The sequence below is a fragment of the Typopeltis vanoorti genome, chromosome 10, assembly GCF_054136105.1.
Source record: "Typopeltis vanoorti isolate ZY-2024b chromosome 10, IOZ_Tvanoo_1.0, whole genome shotgun sequence".
Classification (NCBI taxonomy): domain Eukaryota; kingdom Metazoa; phylum Arthropoda; class Arachnida; order Uropygi; family Thelyphonidae; genus Typopeltis; species Typopeltis vanoorti.
The window spans coordinates 28,770,857-28,788,072 of record NC_143558.1 but is presented as its reverse complement, the minus strand read 5'-3'; the positions used below and the strand labels follow the sequence as shown (position 1 = coordinate 28,788,072).

At 37.2% G+C, this 17,216-nt stretch overlaps 1 protein-coding gene across 1 annotated transcript in view; it reads right to left on the bottom strand.

Annotated features, from left to right (window-relative positions):
• Nucleotides 1-17,216, bottom strand: part of LOC150102277 (ionotropic receptor 40a-like) — a 96,363-nt gene that overhangs the window by 66,428 nt on the left and 12,719 nt on the right. Inside the window, exons 3-6 of the mRNA XM_090399549.1 lie at nt 8,885-9,011; nt 1,159-1,296; nt 478-719; nt 225-365 (exon numbers count right to left, since the gene is read on the bottom strand). Coding sequence (XP_090255675.1) covers nt 225-365; nt 478-719; nt 1,159-1,296; nt 8,885-9,011 — 648 coding nt within the window. The remainder of the gene's footprint in view (nt 1-224; nt 366-477; nt 720-1,158; nt 1,297-8,884; nt 9,012-17,216) is intronic.

Here is a 17,216-nt window from a genome sequence, read left to right as displayed (position 1 = left end):
TTACATATATGTAGGGATCACTCGTAACAGCTAACAATACAACAGACGGACTCTTTTCATTAGTGTGATGATGCATTGTTTTTTTAGCATATGTTGTGTCCAGTGATACCAGTGCAGAAACAAGAATTCCCCCCAGAATTTCACCGCTCGATAAACAGATATAAAATGAAATAAATCTGCTGACTTATTTATATGCCAAACTTCCTCGAAGAAGTGAATCTTACCTTATAATCATCATCACAGCTGGCTATGTATAGGTTATTAGCACAGCCATAAAAATCGATGGGGTGGTATGCAATTTTCTCTACATAGCCACACGGAGCGTTAGAAACGTAAACCATCCAGCCATGTTTTCTTGACAGCGACTGCAAGAATAAACGATATTACACGTTTCGCCACAATAAAGAAGGCTCTCAACACAACAACATAATGTACCGAATTTTGCTCAGCAATGTGTGAATAAAAGTTCTTCCTTACCTGTTGAGATACTCGAATACCTTCTTCTAAATCACTTGTCACGAAAAACACAGTATTGGGTTCATTATAGGGATGATAGTCTTCGTCAATGGCTGAAAGCAGTGTCCCGAACTTCGAACAATGAAGCAGTACAGTTTTAATGTAACTGCCATGCAGCCTCACTGATAATTCTTCTATTAACGGATATTCTGAAATTAAAATAGCCTTCATAGACGTTAACGTGATAGATTTTAGGACGTAGGCTGTTATTATAAATGCAAATGTTAATGTAAAATTATCGAATGTATAGATTTCTGAATTTCATTCAAACTATTGGCACATAATATATAAATAAATAAATAAATAAAAATATCAGCACATGAATAAGAATGTTCTATTATTGCTTGTTTATCTTTTATGTGTAATACTCTTTATTCAAATAAGTATCGGGATAATACTACATTATAAGTATTGGGACAATACTTATCATCATATGTACAATATAGTATTTAACAAGAAATGCGTCTCTTTATGACCATGCGTTTGGAATGTAATTGCAATTTATAATGTTAGCAATCTTGAAAAATTACACTTCGACGTTTTAATATAGGCATCGCTTGACTTAAGGAATATCCCTAAAATTGAAACTGTATTTTTGTTTCTCTCTTTTAAATACTAAAATTATTTCGAATATGAGCTCACCATTTTCTTTTGAATGAACAATCCAAATTTCTTTCCGCTTAAGATTTTCAGCCAGGAGGCTGTGTAGGACAGCCGATATGTTGCTGTCCTTCTTTTGAATTCCTCTTGTCAGAGAATTTGGACAATCAGTTCCATTTTCTAGAATATTCGAAATAAAACTGAATAATCAACTGATGAAAAGTCTTATCATCATGTAAATGACTTTATTTTATACTAATTATCATTCTTTATGTTTAGTATTTCACTTTTTTTTTTCATATTTCATTTTTTTCTTCGATATTCGTAACCTTTACAGTAATTTAAACGACGTGCGCGCCACCAATATACAATTCTCTAATTTTACTTATCAAGTTGATAAGGTTGCAAAGCTTTTTATTAATGACGTACACTTGTTTGCATTTCTATCAAGATAGATAATGCAAAATAAAATTTGGTAATATTTAATTAAAACATATCTTATTTTATTTTTAATTAACATAAAATATTAAGAAATTTTTTCTGTAATATTTTAAATATTTATTTTATTTTTATACACCCTTTACGTTTTAACGTTAACTAAATTAATATAAGAGCAATTGTATTTTTTTTTTTTTTGGTGAGAGGGGATCAATCGACCGTGAGATGCGGTGATTGATTCATTCAATCCAATACCCTTGGAGGGTAATGAATGGCAATGCTGTAGCTAATGAAGTTCTAACTGAGGCTCGATTATTGCTGTTACCCTCCTGCCATGATCAGAGCTTAAATTGCTCAATAACACCTTATCCCTACACTGTCCTCTACAGATAACGGGGAAGATAAAAAGCATTCTTGCTTCGCCCCTTTAAGCCAGTCCTTATAAGGACTTTTTTTTTGGTTTACTTTAAGTTGATTAGATTTTTGCAGACTAAATCTGTAAAGGTAGTTATAACTTTTTCTGCTGAAAAAATCACTTTGAATTACAAATTAATCCTTAATTCTAAATTGCAAAGTTACTTAAAAAACAAATTTCCTAAGTTGTCAATTTATATTTTTATCAGTAATGAATATTTAACATTTTTCTTTATAGTGATAAAGAAAAATGTTACTACCAATAGCAAGAAATGACTATTGACTGTAAAAATAACAAAATAAACATTCGAACTAAGTACCTTCATTTTCAAAATGAACACAGTGAGTTACTTCTTTCGAATAAACTACACACAAGAAATATTGAACAAACACCACACTGATCTTAACTAACGCAACCATTACTTTGCGTCCAGATTGCTTCTTTCATTTGCATCAATCCTTAATGAAAAATCAACGCCTAAATGTAAACAGTGCAGATAAAGAATTATAAAAACGAACATATACCAGCTAACAAACGTCACAGTTAGGTCATTGTGAAAAAAAAAAAAAATGTAGGAATCGTCCATTGTGCAGGGCATGCGTACAATACCACATCACTCTGGAGAGTATTGATTGGATAAATATGATGTTGTTTGGTGTGTATGATTCACACTCACTAGAAGTTTTTATGATTAAGCAGTGTAATACTAATGATTATTACCGAGAGAAAAGATGACAAGATATATTTAAAAAAGATACTACTAGTTTACTAGTTTCGTTACATGAACATCCTCAGGTATCACAATCAAAGAAGTATATAAAAAAATTACAGAGACTTAAAATTGTGCTAACAGAACAAGTATAAAAAACAGTAGCGTGTTTGAAAAAAATGCGAGTATGAGTTCCACACAAACGAATACTACGCGCTGTCGCGAGTGCACCAGTACTGAACAGAAGCAACGTGTGCGTCAGAGAGATTGTAACTCAGGCTGTTGTTGATATGAGAGGAATCTAGAGAAATTTCCCTAGATTCAACAATCTTTCTTTCGAGTTCATCGTAGCACACATGGATGTTAGCAGTTTGAGTCCAGTTTCACTCGCGACAGCGCGTAGTATTCGTTTGTTTGGAACTCATACTTGCATTTTTTTCAAACACGCTACTGTTTTTTATACTTGTTCTGTTAGCACAATTTTAAGTCTCTGTAATTTTTTTATATACTTCTTTGATTGTGATACCTTAGGATGTTCATGTAACGAAACTAGTAAACTAGTAGTATCTTTTTTAAATATATCTTGTCATCTTTTCTCTCGGTAATAATCATTAAACCTTTTTTTATAATATTCCAACCGAGTAAAAATGAATTTTGAAAAAAAAAAAAAAAAAAAAAATATATATATATATATAGTAGTCTTGATTTACAAATTAATATTTCAAATACTTCGTCAAATATTTCAATACTTCGTCAAGTTTTTTGTGAAATATTTAATATTTCACAAAAAACTTGACGAAGTATATTTACTGATATTGTAAACAATGTCCTTCCCTGAATATAACCTTGTAATGTTTGTATGAATGAAATGAGACTTAGACATTGAAAAATACTGGAAATGCTAACGAGTGGAGAACACCTAATAGATTTTCTATTAGGCAGTCGAATATCAATTTTTTCAAGCTATTTAGGCTTCGAAACATTGAAGCTATAAAATTTTGGCAACGTAGTGTACATCTGCAAAGTGCAATAATTTTATCTTAGCAATCTTAATAGTATGAATCCCAAGAACCTACGCAGAACACATTACAAGTGTCCACTTTATTACATTCAGTAAACTCACAAAACTGTCCAAATAATATACCTTCGACTTAGTAAATTGTTTGGACATTCAAGTATGTTATCGACCGAAACGTAGATATGCTGTCGCAATCCTCGTTGTCATGGAACAAAAGCGAGAGAGCTACATAAACTACATCGACTTGTTTTGTAATTAAATAAAAGGATAGTTGTAAATGTACTTGATAAAGGAATCTATTTGGTGGTATTCAATACTACCAAGGTCAAATTTTGATGTGTCCTCCCATATTCTTCATTTGGTCCAAAGATCGAATGTTCAGTAATAAATAGTATAGTATAATGAAGCTATTTCTGTCTCTTTAAAGACACGATGATAAATCTAAGAAGTATTTCTAATTCCGCTCTACCTTTATGCAGATATGATTAACTGCCTTATCAGATCATTAATCAGATTTCAAGCCTGTCATGTTTTGAATGATATTTTTGCTCTCTTATGTGTGTTGATCAGATAGAAGACTTGACGAACTACCGACTTATCAGTCTACTATCAGTGGTCTACACAGTATTTACAAAAGTCTTAGCTAATAGGCTTTGTGCGACTCTGGACCTAGCACAACCAAAACAACAGGCAGGCGTTTGAAGGGGCTTTAGTACAATGGACCTTATTCAAGTTGTACAGCAGATTATTGAACGGTGTAATGAATATCAATTACCGCTATGTCTTGGTTTTATTGACTATGAGAAAGCCTTTGATTCACTTAAAACTTAAAGCATTACGAAACCAACAAGTGGAGGAGCCCTACGTCAGAACCATCAAATCAGCATACGCCAATGCCACAGCAGCAATTCATTTTAATGGAACATCTCTACTGTGGGAATAGAGAAAGGTATAAGACAGGGTGACACAATATCTCCAAAATTATTCACAGCGTGCCTAGAATAAATATTCAAACTTCTTAATCGGGAAGGGAAAGGTCTGAAGATAAAAGAAGATATTTAAGCCCTTTACGCTTTGCAGATGACATAGTTATCTTTACTTCAACTGCACACGAATTACAGACTCGTATCCATGAGCTCCAAATTGCTAGCAGAACAGCAGGCCTAAAGATAAACCTAACGAAGACCCAAGTTATGTTCAATAGTTATGTCCAACCAGAAATAATTAAAATCAATAATGAGGAAATTAAGCAAGTAGATCATTACATATACTTAAGACAACAGATATCAATGGAACAAAATATCATTGATGAAATACAAAGGCGTGCGATGCTTGGGTGGAAAGCATTTGGAAAATTACATTCAATATTCAAATACCAACTACCATTATGACTGAAGAGAAAGGTTTTTAACCAGTGTATTCCTCCTATACTGACATATGGCTGTGAAACATGGACACTGAATGCAAAGGAAATTCAAGAATTAAGAACAACACAATTTAGTATGGAAATAAGTATGCTTGGTATCACAAGATTGGATCACAAAAGGAATACATGGATAAGAAATCAAACCAAGGTCTCTGACATCATAGGAAGAGTGAAACATTTGAAGTGGCAATGGGATGGGCATATTGCCCGAAGACAAGATCAGCGATGGACAAAAGAGGTACTGAACTGGATTCCACAAGAGGAAAAACGACCACGACGCCGACCTAAATCGCGGTGGATTGATAATATCATCAGATTTGCAGGAGTGACATGGAAACGGACAGTCATGGACAGAGAGTGTTGGAGTAATCTTTGAAAGGCCTTCATCCAGCAGGGATCGATAATGGCTGCTGCTGCTGACGATGATGATGTGTGTTGATACAACTCCCACAGTTTATGTTTTAATTGCTATCTAACAGGTATGAAGTCTCGTATATTTTACGTCAAATATTAAAAAAAAAAAAAAAAAAAAAAAAAAATATATATATATATATATATATATATATATATATATATAGAACATTAAAAATATGCAATCAATTTATAAGAGAAAGGAATACATAACTAACCAGAAATTATTTAATAAAACAGTTGATAAAATATTTCGATAGGTGTGTCCCAAACCAACACAAGAAGACGCAAAACAGAAAATTCAAATAAAAGAAATTGAAACTGTATGAAGTTTATATACAGTCATATATATATGCTAAATTATAAACAACACTGTTCGGATGGTTCAAAATAATTAATACAAATTATTATGAAAAGAATGTGTTGAATTTCGTTGAAGGGTCAAAGCAAGAAAAGACTTTGAATAAATGAAACGAAACACACTTCATTTGCTAAATATATTCGATTTATTTGTACCAAAAATAAGGTTCAGAAAAATCCTCAATATCACTATAAGTAACAAGAGACAAAAAGAGTGAGCCAGAGAGAGAGAGAATAGGTGTTTATCTGGTACACACTACGCACGGAACAAAGTCATATTCGTTCCATATTCCTGATTCCATCCTAAGTGTATACATATTAAGTTCTTGTATCTTTGGTTCTGTTACCTTGAATTCGTGTGGCGTGTAATGGAGGCAGATACTGTCCCTCATGTCCCAGCTGCTCCTTGTAGATGCAAGGTAGCCTGCGTATTCTACATTCCATCCTTTCTTGCATGTGGTCCTTCCGGTGAAAACAACCTTCTCTTGATTGTAAACTTCACAAATAGTGCATGGAATACCATTGAGAAAGACCCTGAAGTCCAGTAATGGATTGGGAGAATTTCCGTACATCATTCTTCTTCTTATAAAGCTAACAATATTATTGACAATCTTTGAATCTCTTCTACCCATGAGCTGAAAGACAAAGGTAATTGTGACCAACTCTGTCATCACAGATCAAACAGGAAGATGCATAACCGAATAGACAGTTTCGTATTTCCAATGCAGTTTCTCCAGTCCCAACTACTAAAGTGACGCTCTCAGACGGCACAGAATTTTCATCTGTGCAATAAAACTATCTTTCTCTCTCTCTCTCTCTCTCTCTCTCTCTCTCTCTCTCTCTCTCTCTCTCTCTCTCTCTCTCTCCTTTTGGTTTATATTTATCCTCCTCTTTTGGTAGCCGATATCTTTCCAACCTAGATGTTCTTCCATTTCTCCCTAAATTCCTTGATCTGTTCATTTACGTCGTAAATGTCTAGTTCTTTTCTGATGTCTTCATTTCTTATGTGGTTCAATTTTGTGCATCGTTAACTTCTCTTAAAAATCTCATTTCTGCAGCTTGTACGAGTTCATCTTTCTTTTTAACGGTTAATGTTTCTAAACCAAATAACAGAGTGGGAGTGGGATTGCTTTGTAAAATTTTAGTTGAGTTTCTCATCTCGTTTTTTATTCATGGTCCTTTTAATTGTTCCACAGATTTTATGATTTTTTTTCATCTATATCTACCTTTTAGATATGTTTAAACTGTGCCACCTGTTCTGTTATTTTATTTTCTATGACTATTTTTGATCTAACATGTTCTCAACCTTTAAATGCCATGACTTTGGTTTTCTTTCGTGAAAATTTTGACTTTTGTTGTTATGTTCCTGTTTTGTTTAATTCTTAAACTGACTTTTGAAGGTCATCTTCGTTGTAGTATACTCTGAGCATCTGTGTACAGCACTGCATTGATAAAAGTTTTCTTCTGGAGCATTATGCATTGAGGAGCACAAGAGAGGCGTCACTTACAAGGAAATGCGAGTCAGTGCTTTGTCTAGTCATGTTCTATTCTAGGCCAATTCTCATGAAAACAACCCTAGCCATACAGACCTATAGGATAAGTCTAATAACATTTTCCGTTGCCATGATGATATACGAAATATATGATATACGATGAATTTTCGTATATGATATATGATATACGAATACATACGGCCTCAAGACGAAACAGAAGAGGAAGAAAAGTCATCTACAACGGGCAAGGGCTGGTTGCATAGATTCAAAACTAGGTTTAATCTAAAAAACATAAACATTGCGGTAGAATCTGCATCGGCTGATGAGAAAGCAGCTGCATTGTTCCGGCAGAATTTTAAAAAATTATTGCAGAGAAAAGTTATCATCCTAAGCAAGTTTTTAATTAGGATGAAACCGGCCTCGTTTGGAAGAAAATGCCCCAACGGACCGACATCCATAAAACTGTGAAGCACGCAGCAGGCTTTAAAGCATTTAAGGACAGATTGACGCTGGTACTTTGTGGCAACGCAGCTGGTCATATAATGAAACCTGGCTTTGTTTACCGAGTACAGAATCCACGTGCCTTTAAAAACCAAAAACAAAAGTTGTCTGCCTGTTTTTTGGCAATCAAATCCGAAAGAGTGGGTCACGGCCGTGTTATTTACGGAATGGTTCCATCGATGTTTTATTCCGGAGGTGAAAAAATACTTGGAGAGGGAAGGATTACCATTTAAAGTTTTATTGATAATAGACAACTCTCCAGGACACCCTGAGTCACCGAAGATGAAAATGTTCAAGTGGTTTTCTCCCACCTGATACGACCTCATTGCTTCAGCCACTCGATCAAGGTGTCATTAGATGCTTCAAAGTCTCATATGCCCGGCAGGCTTTCTATATGATTCGTGCAATGGCAATGGATGAGGATTCTGCTGATGTTGGAGTCATGGAATGCTGGAAATCATTCACAACTGCAGAGGCAATTGCATTCATCAAGGGAGCAATGGGCGAATTGAAACCAGAAATGGTAACTGCATGCTGGTAGAATTTGTGGAGTGATGTCGTTCATAATTCCCAAGACGAGCCTGTTATTAACTCACAGATAACAACGATAATTAATGCAGCACGGAAAATAGGTGGAGAGGGATTTGGCGATATGACAGAAGAAGAATTGAATGATTACATAGATGGACATCGTGAGGTGCTCACTAACGAAAGATCTTGCCAAATCTTCTACAGAAGAAGATGACGATGAGGATGAAAGTGAACAAGAACCACCAGCGTGGACACACTCGAAACATTTGTCACGATATTTCGAACGGCTCAAACATTAAAGGAACGGATAATGGATTATGATTCAATGATGATGCGCAGCATAAAAATTACTCGCACAGTAACAGAAGCTTTGGAACCTTTGAAGAACCTGTTCACTGAATTGAAGAAACGAAAACGTCTACTTCCAATAACAATGTTTTTAAAAAAAAGTCGACAAAGCTTCTACTGTCGATGATCCTCAGCCGTCGCATCATTTGCTCAGTAGGCAAGCAAGCAGCGACTGCCAAAGATTCGGAAGATGAATAAATATGTAGCTGAACACAACGAGGTGTTCTGATCTCAGTTGATTCCTCCTAATAAGAATAAAAATCTTAAGATTTTATTAACAATTACATTTTCATTAGAATATTTTCTCATTTCGTTCTACATAATTATTATGTGGGTTAAATTTGTTTATTTGTCTAAAGACGAAATTTTATTGAATGAGCCAATTTTTTTGGTTTGCCACTTCACCCGTACTACTCCCGGGGTGCTTTCCACCGCATTTAGGCACACATTCCTTTGCTCATCGTAGATTCGAAAGACGTAAAAATTGTTTCGTGATAATTTTAAATAAATCGAGGAGCAATGGAACGTGTGCCCAAATGCGGTAGAAAGCATCCCTGAGTAGTACGGTTGAAGTGGTAGTCTAGAAATTACCTGATTTAATAAAAAAATAACTCTTTTTATTATTATTTATTTAGTCATACAATTTAGTGTATACGTTATATATTAACTACATAAAATCACTAAAGAACCCTACAGTCCTAGCGCGTGAGACTAAGTCAATTTACTGATAATTTGCTGCTTTAATTTTGCTATGCACGTGCAAAACTCTGGGTCTCACTAGTGGTTCGCTACTATCCGCGGAAGGCGATGGAACCAAACCCAGCGGATACGGGGGGGGGTTCCTACTCTGTGTATATATATATATATATAAACAGGGTGGCCATAAAATAACTTTCCCTCTTTGGAGGCATCTGTAGCTAAAATCAATAAACGGAATGAGACCAAATTTTATATTCAGACTTTTGAAGGCATGGGGAGATGATTTCCGCGAAAAAAAGATTTAATACCATAAGTCACTGATAGGGGAAATTTTGTCGCTGGCGGAGCCGAAAACAAGCGAATAATTACATTAAAGGCAAATAAAATGGAATAATAACATTTCGACAGTGTAAGCGACAGTCGCGTCACTCATTCCAGCTGGATATGTGGCGCGTTACAATGATAATAAGAATAATAATAATTAAACTAAAACAGCAACTTGCGAGAGACACAGAAATTAATGTAGTGATTGAACTCACAGGAAATAATGTTTTATTCATCAGAATCAGGGTCCCCTGGACCACATACGCGATTTTCAATGTGCTGACCTTCCTTGTGTACAACAAATTGCATCCGGTGTGCGACATGCTCTACAGCTGAGCGTAAGGAGTCGGATTGATGTTCATAACAGCCCGTTTTATGTTCTCTTTCAAGACATGCAAGTTGGGAACGCCATCGACATACACAACGGATTTCAAATACCCCACAGCCGAAAGTCACATGGAGTGATGTCCCAGGAATCAAGGCAGCCATTACATCGGAAAGAACTAATAACCCTCTCATTACTGAAATGCTGGCGTAAAAGGCGCTGTACTGAACGTTCAATGTGTGGCCGTGCTCCATCCTGTATAAAAATAATGGAGTCCAAACATTGTCTTTGCTGCAATGCAGAAATGACAAAATTTTCCAGCATTCGTCGATAAATCTCTCCAGTCATGGAGCAAATTACAGGACCTGTAGGGGTAATATGTTCATAAAAGTATGGTCCTATTATGAAATCAGCTGTGAAGCCACACCACACGGTTACTTTTGTAGAATGCAGTGGTACTTGCTGGATCGCTTGGGGATGTTCAGATGCCCAAATTCTGCAGTTGTGAGTGTTGACCGACCTATTCAGATAAAAATGAGCCTCATCATCCCACAATATTCTCCAAGGCCAGTCATTGTCGACCTCCATTCTGGCAAGAAACGTTAGTGCGAAGGTCATGCGCTTATCATAATCTGCGGTAGTTAGTGCTTGCACGCGACTGAACTTATACGGATAGAAGTGGAGCATTTTCTGTAAGATTTTCCAGACTGTACCATAAGCCATAAGACGTTTGCGAGCTATGGCACTAGCCCTTGGACCAGTACTGGTCCCTGTGTCGTCGAACACCGCAGTAGCAACGTCTGTTACTGTCTCTTCTTGCACTGCTTTCCGTCCTCTGCCAGGTCTAACTCCTAGTGATCCAGTTTCTTCAAACTTCTTAATCATAGTTCTCAGTGCTACAGCTGATATAGGACCTCTACGCATGTTATGAAGCCTTCAAAATTCCCGAATGGCCTCTACGACATTGCACTGTTTAAGGTAAAACAACTTAACAAATAAAGCGCGCTGAGGCAAGGTAGGACGCATATTGAGCACAATTCGTCAGTCATTCGAATAACTGCCTGAACGTTCCCAATCCCTTTTTAAGTGGAATTGGTGGCGCTGCTGTCACGTACGCACAGTAAAATTTGCATAATCCTTTCTACCTGCGTTTACTGCAAACATTTGACTGCTTTCGGCTCCGCCAGCGCCAAAATGTCCTTTGTATCTTTATATAAACTTTGTACAGCTTATACCAAATGTAATGGATATTGTTTTCTCATTATATTCCATAATTTTTCTCTGTATTTTATCAAAAGCTTTCTCATAATCTATAAAGACCCGATGAGTCTCTAAATTAAATTCTCGCGAATTTAATTCTATACATGATCTTCCATCTATGAAACCATTTTTCAAACCGTTTTGTTTAAAACCATCAAAGAAAAATATGAACAAAGAATATCCTGGAAACTCCTATAAAAAAACAAATGAATAATTATATTAGCCACATATCAATGAGAGGCATTTTCAGCTCCACAACCGAGGTGATTATTTCGCACCGGGAGGTAAAAATCATCTACCTTCTAATTCCGCAGCAGGATTTGAACTCACAGTCGAGCATGCAAGAAAATGAATCTACTACAGTTGGATTATTATGAATCAGAGATAGAGAGTTTGAGTCACAAGCCGCACACCCAGTCTAGATTACATTCACCGGGTCACTATGTGGTAATATTTAATTGATTTTAAATGTAAAACCGATACTGAAGCTTTCTGAAGTGAATTCTGCACCATAAAGATACATGAGGTTGCAATCCATTCAATAACTATCAGAAATTATATTTTATATTAATTTTGTCACACTCAAATTCTGAAGATAAACGGATATTTAGCAGCAAGAATAATATCAAATCTAACAAACAGGGTTGAAGCAAACTAATTTATTATGTTCTGCAGCATGGAACCATGCTGGATTGTCTGTAGTCAGCTGTCTGTCGAATTAGCTGATTATCTGTGATGACTGCAAAAAAACTTTGAAAACGGAACACTTACATCCAAAACGAAAAAACAAATGCATGGAATCCAAACTGATCAATACCTGTTAACTTCTTTGGGTGATGGGTTAAGTCCTTGACTCTTCATTCCTTTATCTGAGTTCTTGTTTGTGGGTGGGGGATTTATTGTGGGTTTTTGGCATTGCATTTGTTCTGGATTGTCTGTAGTCTTTGGATATTTCTTACAGTTGTGTGTCCCCAGGCTGGTGAGACATAGGTTAGTTGAGGTCTTATCACTGATTTGTAGAGGAGAATTTCGTTGTTTATGATTAGGAAGCTGTTCCTGTTCAGGAGCGGATGTAGCTGTGCTATGTTCTGGTTGGCGTTAGGGCCACTATTGATGTGCGTCTTAAAGTTTAGGCTTTTATCAAGCTGAACTATGAAGTTAGGTATTTGGTTGATCTGTGCAAAGGGATGCTTTTTCCGACCATTTGTATAGATGTATTCGGTTCTGCTTTTCATCTGGTGAATAGTGCTGCGGAGATTTTTTCTGGGTTGATTCAGATGCGCTATTTGCTGTACCAATTCTCTATTTAGTTCATTGCTCTCTCTGCAGTTTATTTATGGCCGGTTTTGGACGGAGAGAACTGACTATGATGATCTTATCATCGGCATAAATGGATGGGGACAACTTGGGGAGATCTGCCATGTATATGAAAAAAAGTAAGGGAGATAGCAGAGAGCTTTGGGGGACTCCAGCTGTGACTCTTCTTTTAGTGGATCTGATTCCACTGAATTTTATCTTACATTGTCTGTTGTGTAGATATGATTTGATGAATACAACTAGTGGTAATGGGATTCCTACTTGGTGTAGCTTGAAAATTAGTCCATAATGCCAAATTCTATCAAATGGATGGGTTATGTTCAGGAAGACTATGCGTGTTGGTGTTGGTGCCATTGTTGGTGCCATTCATATTTTTGGGTAATGTAGTCAATGACTCTGTAGATTTGTTGAATTGTGGAATGATGTCTCCTAAAGCCGAATTGCTCTGTCTGGTATGACGTGGTTGTTTTCTACTGCCTCTTGAATCCGTACGATTATAGCGCTTTCGTTATCTTGCCTATGCATAACAGTAGGCTGATGGGTCGATAGATCTGCGGGAATTGTGTATTTTTTCCTGATTTTGGAATTAGGAAGATATCTGTAAGTTTCCATCGTTCTGGGTTGTCACTTAGCAGTAGGATTACATTGATGATGGCCACTAGATGCATAATGCCTTTGCGAGGGAGCAGCTTGAGCGCCTTGTTCGTGATTCCGTCCGCGCTCGGGGCCTTTTTGGTATTGCATTTTCTTATAATTTGGTATACTTCTGCTGGCGATATGGGTTTCTTGTGGGATTGAGGACTTGACGTTCTCAGTTATTTTGCGCACTTTGGTGTGGATTTTTCTTATCAGGTTTAAGACTACTTGGGCATAATTGGGGCTGCGTTGTCTTTCTAAACTATCTGCAAATGCTTCCGCTTTCTCTTCATATTTATTGGAGGGAGTGTGCTGTGCTTTGAGCAAAGTGACATCATAACTTTCCGTATTGACTGGTCTTCTGTGCTTAAGTGATATATCTTGTTGTTCCAATGTTGGTTTCCGTGGTCTTTTAGTGCATACCGAACCTGGATCGTTGCTCTATTAGCTGCCTGTTTATCTGTGGTATCCATTGTTCTATGATGTCTTCATAGCCTGTTCTTTTCTAGGATAAGTTGTTTTATTTCCTCTGGGAGTCCGTTTTGCGGTGCACGTATGGTCGTGTTTGTTACATAGGATATTGTTGTCAATATTTATATTTCAAGGGTTGCCACTTCCTTTTCTATTTCTTCAGTAGATGTTATGAGCCTAGGTTTTCCTGGAAGGCTGAGGAGAGTTGTTTTCAGTTAGATCATGTATGGTACCCTTGCAGTATTAAGGGGGCTGTGATCCGAACTCATATCGTTAATCGCCTATATTTGATAGCCGTGTACTACGTTCTTTGGTATTACTGTATCAAGTACGTCTGGACGACCGGTGGCTCCGTAAAATATGGGGTCTATGGGTCATATTTCTTGTAGCATATGAATTGAGTGTTCTGCTGTTGCTGTTTGCATTTCTGTTGTTCCAAGTTGGGTGTTTGGCGTTATGAACTGCGCCTATGACCACTGCTCTACCTGCATTCAGTAGTTCTTCCACTGAATCTAGGAGTTTTTTCTTTGGGGCGGGATGTAGGCTGCATATATCTTGAGACTGTTTGTGTTTTCCATGTGGACTTCGATCCCTGCTGTTTCTGTGTCCAGTTTGGGACTTATCGATTTCATTGTGTTTTAATCCTCTTTTGATGAAGATGGCTGTGCCTCTCCTCTTGCGTAGGATCTCTCTGTGAAGTGCGTGATATAGTTGTTGATTTTTGATTTGTCGCAGATGTATTTCGTTGATGAGGATAATATCGGTCAGCTTGGATCTCTGCTGCGAATTCCTATAGTTCTAGGATTGCTGAGAATAATAACTAAGTATGCTTAAGGATGATGTCCTTGACTTCTTGTGTGTGTGTGGGGGGGGGGGGGTTGGAGTTCTGATAGCATTGTTCCGATGCAGCTTGTCAAATATGACATGTCAGGTTCGCTAGAGTTTTGGAGGTGTGTTGATCGGTTTAGGAGTAAGTCGGTCTTGGCGTAGTTGCCTCTGCATAAGATTTCTGCTTCATGTGGAGGTTTACTGATTTGGGTTTGAGTCTTTTGATTCTGTGGGATTGCCGTACAGTACCTGTAGTCTGTAGAGTGTGGGCCTCCGCAGTTTGGTTGTGTGCGAGATTTTTGGCATTCAATCGTTGCATGTTTCCCACCATATTTAACGCATCGGTAATCTGCTTCGCAACAGCGGTGGCAGAGATGACATTGCGTCGTTATTGACTCGTGTTTTAATGACTCAGTCTTTATAACTAAATTACAGATAGTTTGGAGATCGTAGATGTGTTTGTCTTTCTGGTCTTTTGCTGATTTCTACCAGTACTAGGGGATATGGTGTTTAGTCGGCTGAATTTAACAGATCTGAAGCCTCTGTTTTGGGGGTCTGATGTGAGTTCATCTATTATAATTGATTCTGTTACCCCTCTGAGCAGAACCTTAAGGTTCTTCTCACTATTGGGTGCAAATGTGTGGTAGGGTAGGTTGCTATTATTCAGTAATTTGGTTAGTTTTTCTGTAATCGGTGGAAGTTTTTGGTTGGATGCGAATTCCTTCTTCGGTGTGAGTGGCTTTCGTAAATGTTATTTCTAATGTTCGGAGTGAAGTGACAACGGTTGTCCATTGATTAGTATCCCTTAGGATGACTGGGGTATTCTTTCTTTTGAATTTGTATCATCATTAGTATTTATTTCCACTGGCTTGGGTGTCTCTCTAACAATGGATATTTTCTTCTTTTTTTTTTAATTTTTAACTATTTCGAATTCCTCCTGTGCGTCAGCTGTATCCGATATAAGATGGGCATTGCTTTTGGAATTTTGTCACATCCTCAGGATTTGGTGACTACTCTGAGTCCTGCTGTATAATGCTGTCACTTTTTCTTGGTTTCGGTCTTCCAGACTGTCTTCTGTGACAAATGTGGGAGAGAATGTCTCACAGAGCTTTATATTACCAGGTGAATTGTCATTAAGTACTTCCCCAAATCTAATGAACTCTCGATAAACATCGTAGTATTTAACTTCATTTATTAGTTTTATCATGTTATCAGTGTTGTTATTTGTAGAGATCAGAAAAGTTTTCCTTACTTGTATTTGCCTCAGTAGCAGAATTCACCAATGTGATTATTCAGTAAATCACAATGAATGTCTTTTAATCTTTTTTTGAGCACTTATAAAACATTTCAGAATTCAATCAGGCAAAATCTAATCACAGTTTCTCTTTATCACTTCAGTTGAAATCAATTACACTAAATCACGATTTTTCTCACAATCTGTTTTAAGCGACATGAACTGAAACAAATGTCAAAAAATCAATCAATATCAGACCTGAGTGATCAGTACCTTATAAGGACTGGCTTAAAGGGGCGAAGCAAGAATGCTTTTCATCTTCCCCGTTATCTGAAGAGGACAGTGTAGGGATAAGGTGTTATTGAGCTACTAAAGCTCTTATCATGGCAGGAGGGCAACAGCAATAGCCGAGCCTCAGCTAGAACTTCATTGGCTACAGCATTGCAATCCATTACCTTCCAAGGGTATCAATCACCGCATCTCACGGTCGATTTTAAACCGTGATCAATACCTTAAGTTCTTAAAAGAACTGGGCGATGGACTGAATCCTTGACTCTTTATCCCGTCATCTGAATGAAGAAAATCTGTGTGGATGGGGTGTTATTGTGCTAAAAGCTCTAGTCATTGCTGGGTAATGGCAATAGCCGAGCCTCAGTTAAAACTTCATTGGCTAGAGCATTGCCATCCGCTACCCTTGGAAGTCCTAAAAAGGACTGGGATGTTATATCACCTCCGTGATCAATACCTAACCGTTAACATTACTGACAGGATGGGGGAGGCATTAGTGCTTTTCATATTTCCTTTTATCTGTAATGAGAGTTGTTTGGGAATGTGAGGTTTGTGAGCAGTTAAACTCGTCCTCTGAGGGCAGTTCTTATGACCAGAGAGCAGGATGTCATCTTTATTGCAGACGTTTCTTCTTGAAAACAGCATGGCTGAGCTTTTGAGGGGGTTCACTTGAATCCTCCAGTTGGTGAACCAGTTTGCTAGCTGATTGATACTTCCTTGGAGTCTAGTGATTGCTAGGCGAGGGCTGAGCGATCTAGCTAGAATAGCGGTGTGGTCGGCATAAAGGGCCGTAGTAGTTGTTCTTGAATTGAGAGGAATATATGCCATGTAAGTTGTGAAAAGTATTGGGGCCAGAAGAGAACCTTGAGGTACTCCCGTCAGAATTTTGCGCCTTAATGACACAATTCCGTTGAGTTTTACTTGCATGTATCTTTCATTAATATATGAGTTTCACTAGTTTAATTGGGATATTGTTTTCAATTAGTTTGAAGATAAGGCCTTGATGCCAGACATTATGAAAGGCCTTGTCAACATCCAAAAATACTGCAGCAGTGTGAAGGTGGCAGT